Source organism: Anoplopoma fimbria, chromosome 17, assembly GCF_027596085.1.
Source record: "Anoplopoma fimbria isolate UVic2021 breed Golden Eagle Sablefish chromosome 17, Afim_UVic_2022, whole genome shotgun sequence".
NCBI classification, from domain to species: domain Eukaryota; kingdom Metazoa; phylum Chordata; class Actinopteri; order Perciformes; family Anoplopomatidae; genus Anoplopoma; species Anoplopoma fimbria.
Genome location: NC_072465.1, coordinates 18,149,777 through 18,161,174, shown reverse-complemented (window position 1 = coordinate 18,161,174; position 11,398 = coordinate 18,149,777). Strand labels below are relative to the sequence as shown.

General features: G+C 39.3%; 2 protein-coding genes across 2 annotated transcripts; both read left to right on the top strand.

Moving 5' to 3' along the window:
- Positions 1-1,258: 1,258 nt before the first annotated feature.
- On the top strand, positions 1,259-4,308 carry emp3a (epithelial membrane protein 3a). The gene is made up of 5 exons (XM_054617365.1): positions 1,259-1,375; positions 2,734-2,844; positions 3,001-3,103; positions 3,204-3,344; positions 3,602-4,308. Exons 2-5 carry the CDS (start codon positions 2,767-2,769, stop codon positions 3,775-3,777), a joined length of 498 nt encoding a protein of 165 aa, XP_054473340.1. The 5' UTR covers positions 1,259-1,375; positions 2,734-2,766; the 3' UTR covers positions 3,778-4,308.
- Positions 4,309-5,339: 1,031 nt separating this feature from the next.
- On the top strand, positions 5,340-10,626 carry fam83e (family with sequence similarity 83 member E). Its single transcript, XM_054617726.1, has 6 exons — positions 5,340-5,807; positions 6,288-6,434; positions 8,328-8,452; positions 8,542-9,001; positions 10,109-10,300; positions 10,450-10,626. The coding sequence occupies exons 1-6, from the start codon at positions 5,340-5,342 to the stop codon at positions 10,624-10,626; spliced, it is 1,569 nt and encodes a 522-aa protein (XP_054473701.1).
- The last annotated feature ends 772 nt before the right edge of the window (positions 10,627-11,398 follow it).

Here is an 11,398-nt window from a genome sequence, read left to right as displayed (position 1 = left end):
AATCCACCGGAAAACCTCAGAAACTTTACTGGAGTATTTCCATTTCTACATCATATCTCTACTCCACTGCAATTGAGATGAAAACAAAAAAACCAAACATTTTAGTCTAGTTTGACACAGTTTTAGTTAAACTTAGGCTTGTTAGAAATTAAGATTTAATGTACAAAAGTTGTGATTACGCATGTATTGTTGTCACTGATTAAACTACCCAACATACTGTATATATAACTGATTATAATGTTTAAGCACCACATCAAAGGCAACCAAAATAAAATGCTGCTCACTCATTTCTGCAACATTCATAATATCCCATGATAAGATTTATAATAGTATTTCATTCAGTGGCCATTTTTTCCTGCTACTTTTATCCATTTTTCTTAATATACTTATTAATGCTGGACTTGTCATGGGGAATGTCACAGTGTGGGTTACCTACTTTTACTAAAGTAAAGGATCTGAATACCACTGCTTATTGGTTAATTTAAGAAACATCAATACTACACTAACTGAACGTATCTGTAAGCGCAATCAATATGAGGATCAAACAGCATTAAAATATAACCAGCTGGGAGATTATTGGTGAGATATTATGTCCTCCCCTGGTGGGAGAATAAAGTTTATTTTCACTGTAACTAGTGTCATTTAATGAAACTGAATATCTATGTTCTATCTATCCTTATTCTTTCTGGGTATTACATTTAGGATTAATCACTGTGTGTTGTGTCTTGGGTGGTCTGAGATTTCCTGCACATTTACTGTCAAAAGTGGGCACTAATCAGCCCTCACTTCCTGCCTTTCATTCACCCCACTCTGGAAATACTGCTGTGGTCTTAATGCCAAGCTGCACATCTGGATGAATAGTATGAGTGCATGTGCAGCTCTGACAAAAAAAAGTGTGGCTTTAATAGTTCACAATGTAACAATTGCTTGCCCACACATCTGAGACTGTTACAGTTATGTGTTTCAAATGTGTGATTCTATTTGTCCTTCGCTAGAATCTGTCTGATGGATCTAGGCAAACATTACCTCATCATATTGTTCCAAACTCTAATGCAGATTAGACATCACCAATACCGATTTGGGGGAAATGTTCTGTATTTATTCAGGTCTAGAGGAATGTTATTCTTGGTGCTGAGTCGGTCCAGACCACACATTTAAGGGGGAGGGCAGGGAAACTTAAGAGGAAATGGGTGTTGAGAACTCCTCCTAAATCTGACTAAACATTCCTCTTTTGTACACTTCTCTCAAAGTTTCGGAGCTCAAACGTCTTTGAGGACAGAGAGAGCACAGAGGGACGATAACAATACCAACTGGGAAAAGGAAAATCAAAGAAGATCACTGAAGGGTACAGACTCAAAGGCACTGAAGCTGAAGGGTAAGAACTTCATCTTGGTTATGTTAAACAGTCACGTTATTCCTGGATTTTCACATACATCTTAGTATGTAGCTATTGATGAGATGCAGGCCACACCCAAATATGATCAGATACTAACCAAATGATATTGTTTGAATATGCATTTCTGTTCTTCCACAGTGTTCATTACTTCCGTTGTGTCTGTGCCAGTTACCTCACACTGTTACATAAACCAGATGTAGTGTGTAATCAAACACATGCCTCTCTGAATTGTCCACAATCGAATGGCAACAGAGGTTTCTGCCTCTATGGACAGAGCTGGGTGGGAAAGGCAAACATGTGCAAGGCATTGAATACCCACTTCTTTGAGTGTACCCACTTCTTTGAGTGTACCGTACAGTTGAGGGATGGTCATTTAGGAAAAGGAAAAGTCTACATTTACACATGTATTTGAAAGTAGATGCAATGTTTTGTGAAACCAGGCAACTCTCTCTCTCTTTCTGACCAACAAAACTAAATGTACCAAACCCACAGCTTTTATGTATTAGTATCAACTTTTGATTGGAAAAAAGAATTATTTTAGTTTTTGCGTTATGCCCTTTTTCTAATTAAGCCAGCTGTGATGTAGTGGAAAAACAGCGCACAACACCATATTCCTGTTTAAGGATAATTCCTTAAACAGGAAAAACACAATAATTGTGTTTTTTGGTAACTATTTACAATATCTAGGGGAACTGAAACAAAAAGGGAACAAGTCTTACTTAATAATATGACTTCCCCTTCTTGTGTCCTCAAAAATATATCTGATAAAAGAAGTGAATCAAATCAGTGAGTCATGAATCTTTTTTATTCAGAGTTGGTGCCTTTTGAAGTAAATGCCTTTTTCTCAATAGCTTTCTTTGGAACAGATGGTTGTGGAGATTGTTTGAAAATATTAAGAAAAGGGGATACGTTTGTAGTTTTCTAATATTGAACCTGAAGTGTAATGACAGATTGTCATCCTTTATACTGTAGGTATAACGCTTGTAACCATGGAGATTTTATAAAAAAAGACACAGCAGTAAGTCAGCCCGTTGGTAGAAAGGGTTTCAGCCTGCATGCTTGTTTACAACAGTCTCAGAGACTGGACTGACTCTGGAGACAGAGACCCTCTGTCGGGCATGCTTTTGGCCTGATAAATGGGCAGATATTGTCAGTGCAGATGTCAAGACGCATGATGAAAGTGCTCCGACTATCCATGAGGGGCAGACAGAGAGTCCACTGTTTCAGAAATCTGCAGGCTATTTCAAACGACACGGACGTAATGGTGTTTCTTTGACTGCAGAGCTGTTTGGTTCTATGTGGAACCACCAATATTAACACAAATGAATCATACGCAGGAAACCAGATTGGTCCCTCATATCCAGGCAGCCATGGTCTTCCTGCTAATATTCCTCACTATGCTGCATCTGGTCATCTTAACCATGCTCTTCATCGCCACCTTGGAGAAGGTGAGACACATCTAAACTTAGGCCTTAAATCATGTTTTCTCTCTTCTTACAGTAGATGTCACTGTTGATCCCTGTATGATGCCAATACACCCAAACATAAAAAAAATGCTGCGTATTGACAGATGCATTTGTGCTCTGTGTCGTTTCTTTCTGCAGTCCTGGTGGATATGGGATGATTTAGAAATCACCGACCTCTGGTATAACTGTTTCCATGATAATGCCACAAATACCTGGTTGTGTGCTGCTACCAATGAAAGTGGTAAGTTTGAGAAATATTGGTCTGTGTGTATTTCTGCACTACTTGTGGTTTATACTTGTGAGTCAGTGTCTAACACTCATTCTCTGACCTCCTCCCTCAGACTGGCTGCAGTCTGTCCAGGCCCTCATGGTCCTCTCGGTGGTCTTCTCCTCCATCTCCTTCGTGGTTTTCCTCTGTCAGCTGTTCACCATGAACAAAGGAGGACTCTTCTACTTCACAGGCCTCTGTCAGGCTTTTGCAGGTGTTTAAAGTCTTATTCATTTAAATAAACCACATAAAATGTTGTCAATAAAAAATAAAATAATAAAAGCATTGAATGTTTTCACTCTTTGAAGGACATTTAAAGCTTTTCATTTTGTGACACTGACAATGTAACTGCACTTAGAATTTTTTATTTAATATTTACGTAAGCATCCTCATTTATATTTACATATCATAAATAACAGTATGACTGTGATGAGATAAGAGAATTCTAACGAAAACTTTTTTAACTTGCAGGTTTCACAACCTTTGCTGCTTGCCTCATCTTCACCTTCCACAGAAAGGAGATTTTAAGTGAATCCAGAGATCTGAGCAAAGGTCGCTTTGGCTATTGTTTCATCCTGGCGTGGCTGTGTGTCCCGCTGCTCCTCGTCAGTGGAGTCCTTTACGTCCACCTGCGCAAGAAACAGTGAGCCAAAAACGTAAAGGATGGAAAACCTCTTAATAAGAGTATGATGCTCTTAAATCACTTTCCAGCTAATAGAAACTGCACCTGAGGAAATAAGATGACTGAGAAGGAAATACGTCCTTTAATGATACAATTCTGTATTCTTTCTGACTTAATATCCGCTCTACCGTGATGCATGGTTCGAGGGACAATATGTCATCATGGTGGCATCTTTGTCTGAGAGACACATAGTTGTCACTCAAGATCAAGAAAACTAAAACTCAGTCATGCTGTAAGATCCAAAGCTCTTTTGAATGTAACATAGGGATTCTGATATAAAAATTAAAATAATGAATGAATAACTTGTGCTTCATGAATGATTCATGTATCGGTTTACTTATTAAAAAACGTGACACACTGATTGTTGACGTAAACTTTACTAAAGAGCACTCCTTTCTCTAAAGGGCTAAATCTGTGTAAGACCTGTTTTGTTTGGTATTAAGTGCTTTCTGTGTAACAACAGTGCAGGTGCAATCCTCTGATACAACATCATGGTTGCAAAAAGGGTGTGCCCTCTTTGTCATTTGATCACTCATCGTTTTGCGTCACTGATTGTATATTTTATTAAAGTATGCTCGCACAGTTTTTTACAGAATAGAGAACAATGTGCTGATAGAAAACTGTCTGGTTGCACTTCTGAGTGTTGTTTTTTTACAAAGGTATTTCCACAGAAAAAACCCCAGCTGTAATTGCACCTGACACCTTTACATGGGAAGTCAGATACAGTGTTTCGTGTTTCTCAGCAAACCTACCTGTCAGGCTGGACCAGTCCAAAAGGTAAACTGTGAGGTAAATAGAAGCCTCTTAGATATGTAAATTATTTGCCGAACACCTTAAGCAAGTGTATGACCTGGAACAAGAATATCAAAGATGACTTATTTCAAATACTGAGAGAGAGAGGCACAGTAGGATCGAGAGTTTGTGTCAGAAGAAGCCAGCTGATTTGTCAGCTGCAAAGAATTTCTGTAATCTGTGAACAATGTCGGAAAGAAGGAGTGGAAGGTAAAAGAGTTTTGAGATGGCATTCAGGGGAGGGAACAAATGAAGATCTACAGCTCCTGTGAGCTTATGAGATCTCTATTACTTGAGCCTGAGAGATGAGACATGTAGCCCAGGAGGTGAGTTTCACATTAAGTTGCTTTTTGTGTGTTGAAACAGATTTTGTTTTGGAAACACTGATCACTTCTACTCATCTATTTTTTTCTTCTTATGTCAACATGAGGTGGGAGACGAGGCTGGTGAAGACTTATAAAATGTGCTCAGGACTGAACTTGTGAACCCTGAACAGACTTTTCTCGGAAACGACTGTCTGCAACATCAACAGCAAGATATCATACGTGTTCTTGGCAGCTCTGGCCAGCATGGAAATATTGTGACTTTTTACCTGAGGGATGAATTAAATCACTTTGACTAGAAAGAAGGCTGACCTGAGCTGGCCTGTGTTAGTGTTGTCGTCACACAACAGGAGTCAGTAGCGGGAACTTTGACAGGTATCACATATTCCCAGAGACACACAAGGCTGCGGTCATGTCGGACTCCAAAGAGCAGAGCCTCGATGAGAATGCAGTGTTCCTGCCAGTGAATGAGTCCTCCCCGGAGTTCCTCCACTGTGAGAAGGAGCGAGAAGCAGTAGAGAGACTCCTAATTGCAGGAACAGAGGCCTTCTACAGCTCCACCGGCACGGAGCGCTCTGGCTGCTTCCTGTCTTCTGAGGAGGTCGGCCAGATAACCAGCTGGGCTCAGGACTATCACTTTACCCCGCTACAGGTGCAAAGTCAGGAGAATGGAGAGGAAGGCAGCTCGGAGATGGAGGACTTGTGTTCCACCTACTTCCCTTCCGACTCAGACACACCGGCCCCAAACTTGGAGCTGGGCTGGCCTGAAAGAGGCCCCTGGGTGTCAAAGGCAAGCGTTACAGTCCACACCAGCCCTCCTGCTGACGGAGAACCTCCAGTCAGACAGATCATCAGACAGCACTTGCAAAGGGCTGGCCAAGTATGCAAACATTTCTTCATAAGGGTGGAGGTGAAGCACATCAGCACTAACTTGAGGAACTGGTATTTTACTTATCAAAATGTTTTGACTCTTAATACTTTCACACCGCCACATCTCAGAGAGAAATGTTGTAGTTTTTGCTTCACTATGGTTATTTGGTGAATTTAGTTTAAGATTTTACTTGAAAAATAATAAATAGAGCACTGCTTCAGTTTAAACTCTTCAATAGTATATGGAGTATCCACAAATGAAGCAATCTGCACCAGCTAAGATATTAAAATTCTGCTTAAAGATTAATGCATCAATAAATGATAACCATCTGACATAACCTGCTTTTGCTGAACAACATTTTTGATGGTCAAAGCCTACTTGTTCAGTTTTACTTCTGTAAATACACAATTTTTTATCATTTGAGAAAAACAAGAAGATTTCATCTCGGTGTAAGCCACTTTCTCAAGTGACATTTTGTGTACTACACAGGTAATTGCCATTGTGACAGACAGATTGACGGATGGTGCAATAATTGGCGATTTACACAGTGCTGCCTCACGGGGTGTCCCGGTCTACATTATCCTGAACCAAAGGTCCATTCAAGAGAACTTCACGCTCAACAGGCTCAGGCATCCGGTGAGTCACCTCCTGCAAATCAGCACACACCTATAGCAGCCATCTGCTGTGTACGTTTGACATGGCAGGGAATAAACCAGGGACTTTGTTTGGACAAAACCAAACACCACCAGTTTCACAGAACAACACATGGTGTTTATGGGTTTCTTTCTACCAAGGTTTTATCCCAATGTAGGCCTTAGAGTTATTAAAAACTTGACACACTGCATATATACTATTGAGAGGTATCTCATACGTGTCCTTTACTTTGACATGCTTATCTTAGGAATGTAACATGTATCTTTAACATTTAAACTGGTTGGACAGCATTCATTGTTGCCTGTGTTTCTTTCTAGTGGTGAAATGTTGCAACTGATGTTGTAAAAAAAATTGAAAAATCTTATAATCTTGAATATGATACATGAAATTGATCAACTGACTGACTGACTGACTGACTGACTGAACTCTCCGTCTATGGAGTGCTGCAGGGATGATGTATTTTGTAGGCCAACCGCAGAAGTTAACATCGCACTGGTCTCCTCGACAAAATTTCCCTCTGATTTTTCTACTGGATTTTGTATTATTGCAGAAAACTTCAAATAAAATAAACTGTGGAAAACATGTTTGTGATACTTAACCTTCACAAATGTACAACACTTTCATGGTTTTTAAAGTGTGAATATAATTACCAGAAGTAACCACATTAAGATTTAAACAAAGACTCATAAATGCCAAAGAAGAGACTGTAAAGGGGGACAAGTCAGCGTGATGACATTTTTTTAGTCTCATTTGCCAATTGTCAACAACTTTATTTTTAAAGACACTATTTAATATTGTAGAAAAACCTTCAAAATCTCTTAAGCTTGTGTTAACCACATACCTTATTTCTGGCTTCTAACCAGATCCCTTTTTTTAGATCATTGCCTTCAAGATGAGGGAAAAGGAATTGCAAAAATGCAAACTCATTTCAGGGTTATAGGAGTAAATCCTGCAGCACTTAATTTGGGAAATTACTTGTTATGTTAATTATATGATATTAATTACACTGGTAAGCTTTGACAATAACAATCTGATGCACACGTTTGGGCCATGCTAGGGGTGTGGCTCTAGAGATGTCAATGTTGGTTGGTCAGTCTGGCACTTTGGTCCAGACTGAAATATATCAACAACCATTTTATAGGATGCCGTGGAATTTGGTACAATTACCCATGATGCCCAGAGGATGAACCCTAGTGACTTCGGTGATCCCCTGACTTTTCCTCTAGTTCCAGCAACAGATCAAAGATTTAATCAATCTAGTGCAATATCTTAACATCTAAAAGATGGCTTGGTATACATTTTGGTACAGACATTCATGATTTCTTCACGGTGTATGCTACTTTTTCCTCTAGCACCACCATGAAGTTGACATTTGTGTTTTTTGTGAAATGTCTCAACCACTATTGATTGAATTGCCAATAAATGTTGTACACACATCCATGTCCCCCTCAGGATGAATAGTAACAACTTATAACATTTCACATAGCACAATTATCAGGTCAAATACTTTGGTTTATGACTAAATACCTGGCACAACAAAATAATTCCCATCAGCCATTTTTATACTACAACTGTTATGTCCTAATCACCAAGGTCAGCATGCTAACACACAAAAAATAAGATGGTGATCATGATAAACATTATACCTGCAAAAATAAAAGTATATCAGCATGTTTGCATTGTCAGTGGAAGCATGTAAGCATACTAATGGTAGCATTTGGCTCAAAGCCCCTAGCATGGCTGTAGACTCCTTTATAAATACAAACTTTGTGTAATACAGGATACTATAGGCCAGTTCATCACATTCCGTCATGGATAAACACCAAGTTTCAGTGTTTCAATATCAAGTTTCAATTTAAGTTTTTGATCTGGCAGAACATGCAGGTCCGGGTTCTTGGAGGGAAAACCTTCTGTTCAAGGACAGGAAGAAATGTGATCGGGGAAATGAAAGACAAGTTCCTTCTGGTGGATTTGGAGACAGTGATTCATGGCAGCTACAGGTGAGCAGTCTTTTCTTTTAGATCATTTCTTTTATATGTATCACACACACTTGAGAGTGTTGTAACACGCTGTCTTTTGCGCTCTGCAGCCTCACGTGGACAGATGCCCACCTGCACCGGCAGCTGATCACTGTTCTGAACGGCCCAGTTGTTGAATCATTTGACAGGGAGTTCAGGATCCTTTTTGCTGCTTCGCTCCCCGTCCCAGACACATGGAGGGCCACAGGTACTCATGCAAATGTGCCTCATCAGCTCAAAGACCGCTCAGATCTTGGGTTTAAAAGACTTCACCATCTGGATCCGGAGATTACCAACCCTCCATCCCTACCTGCTGATTACCTCCTGGACTGGGAAGCCATGGGGGTTATCCAGAGTAACCTCTCCATCCCGGGCAGTCCTCTTGATCAGCATGAGGAAAACATGGCCAAGGAAATACCACTGCAGAGCCAAATGCTGTTTATGAAAAAGACACCCATTCTGGGGGCTTTCAATAGCAGTGGAAACCAGTTTGTGGAAAAGAAAAGGTACTTGGATCATCTTGACTTACAGGTGCAATGTAAGGGATTTAAAGCATAGCAACAAACAACAATATGCTATCTAAATGATAGTGGAGTTATATTTATCTGAGCAGAGAGTAAAGTCCCTCTCCCTCTGTGTGTGTGTCGAAATCCAAACTTCATCTTTGTATGCTTTTTGTGCACATTTTGACATGTGGAAGCCTTTGAAAGGCAATGGAGTTGCTCCCAATGCCGTATATTGCACCTTTAACCAATCTAAGTTGTCTTTTAACCAATCATAAAGTATACATATGTAAAATTGACTTTGACATTTACACAAATACAACCTTTCTGTACGCAATCCAGGATGTTTTTGTTATATTTCTACCATAATTTACCTTTTACTGAAACTTACACAAAATATTGAAACATGTTAACTGTTTCTTATCATTCTTTTAGTAATTTCCTCCGTGTAGCACAGCATAGCTGTGATATTTTGTACTGCATGTTTTTTTTATTTGTCTTTTTCTATGTGACAGGGAATATGAATGCACCTCTCCAGTGACAAACAATGTGCCAAATACATCAACAACTTTCAAGTGAGTCTTGTTACAGCCAATTCTGTCAGTATACAGTATAGAGTATTGACTCTTGTCTTTTTCTGCTAATTAAATCTTTCCCCAGGGACCTTTATCATTTTAACAGCAACACACAACCCTTGCTTACAGACCAGACAACTCAAGAAAGAATGAAAAGGTAACAGCCAAAAGATAAATGAAACACACTGAATAAATAATTATTGACATATCAAATCTAAAAGGAAATTTTTTTTCTCCTGCAGGGTGGAACACATAATAAATAAATCCCTTTCCAGACAACTCTCCACTGAGAAGAGCACCAATTTAGATGCCCGAAAAACAACATATCTTCAAAGTATTAATAATGATAAAGCAGTAGAACCAACACACAATACAAACATACTTTCCTCTTCTATGAGGAGAGAGCATTCAAGGATGGAGGCGTTTTTGGAAGAAGAGAGGAGCATGAAAGAAACTAGATCCAGGGTGGAGAACACACCATCTTCTAGAGTAAGTAATTATTTTTAGTTAAGCTTCTGAAAAAAAATGTAAGAAACTGAGATGCATTTCTCTCCTCACAGAAACCTATAATCCTGAGGATGCCGCAGTCTGAGAGTTTCAGCTCTCTAAGTGACATAATGAAGAGGATTCAGCCTCGGCAGAGCACTTCAGCATCAAACGTCGCTGTGTCAGAAGTGAGCCAGTCCATGATGGACCTGAGCGTACACAAGAAAGATGATGACAGAGTCCCAGTGCCAAGGTTCAAAGCCAGTGTAAGTGTAGCAGATACGTTGTGTTCTTCCGTGTAAATGCTTGTGAAGGATTGATGGAGGAAGAGATACTTCATACAAAAAGAGATGTTGTGCTTGAGCACATGATTCAAAAAAATGTTGTTGCAAAAAGTCTCCTGTTTCCTTGGCAGTGCTTGGACCTGGAACAAATGACACCAGCTCTTGCCCTGATGAGGAAGAGGAACGAAGAGTTGAAACTATCATTGCACAGAACTCCAAAAAACTTTCTGCCCAGAGAGAGGCCTCGCAGCTCCAGTTATGGACTCTGGAGGAGGTCACTGGCAGAGACGAACGGAGAACAGGAATGAGGAGTGAGGAAACAGATGCATGAGAAATATGTTCTCTAGTAACAGCTTCTGTCAGTGAGGAAAGGCAGCTGACGTTAGCTGTTAGTTACAACCTTTGCAGTGTTAATAACCTAAACTATGCCCCAAAAAGGCTGTGACTTTTAGAATAAAATCATTGTTATATATGCAGAATGAATACAAGTTATATCTGTTGATTTAATGTCCCACTGAATTTGATGGGTAGATGTTTTACTATATACAGTCTGTTTGATGCAAGGTTTACATTAGAATGTGTTTAAATAAATACAATTGTTCTGTTAATGCTGCTCACCATGAAAAATATAAACGGTTTAACCACTGGATGGCTGGATGAACGTTATACAGTATATCATGAAAAAGAAGGGATGAGTAAATATAATAAATGGTTTTGAAGGAAGATGTTGAGTGTGCTGATAAGATGGAAAAAGGTCCAATGTAGAAAAAGACAACAGGCCTGTAGCCAACAGTAACAGTTTGTTTGAAGAAGCAGGTACCAATACATTGTCTTTAAAGACATTCTTTATAGGCCAAGAATAATATATCTAATTTCAACTATTCCTAGAAGTTAGCTTATTTGTGGCACAGTGGAGAAAACTATTTTAAACCATAATGTAGAGACAACAGTTTTGAAATGAAGGAAGAGAAAAAAATATAATGCAGCAACTGAATAAGTCAAATTGCGTAAAAATTAATATAATTTTAAAGTTGAATGGCTGCTTTGACCTATGACCTCAGTATTTTTTTTAAATAAGAA

What these genes read in the sequence shown, in the direction of transcription:
- fam83e (XM_054617726.1), top strand. Translation starts at nt 5,340, where the DNA reads ATGTCGGACTCCAAAGAGCAGAGCCTCGATGAGAATGCAGTGTTCCTG. An exon ending in ACTTGCAAAGGGCTGGCCAA is followed by an intron (nt 5,808 to 6,287) that starts GTATGCAAACAT and finishes TGTACTACACAG; the next exon opens with GTAATTGCCATTGTGACAGA. An exon ending in TCAACAGGCTCAGGCATCCG is followed by an intron (nt 6,435 to 8,327) that starts GTGAGTCACCTC and finishes TTGATCTGGCAG; the next exon opens with AACATGCAGGTCCGGGTTCT.
- emp3a (XM_054617365.1), top strand. Translation starts at nt 2,767, where the DNA reads ATGGTCTTCCTGCTAATATTCCTCACTATGCTGCATCTGGTCATCTTA. An exon ending in TCATCGCCACCTTGGAGAAG is followed by an intron (nt 2,845 to 3,000) that starts GTGAGACACATC and finishes TTCTTTCTGCAG; the next exon opens with TCCTGGTGGATATGGGATGA. An exon ending in TGCTGCTACCAATGAAAGTG is followed by an intron (nt 3,104 to 3,203) that starts GTAAGTTTGAGA and finishes CTCCTCCCTCAG; the next exon opens with ACTGGCTGCAGTCTGTCCAG.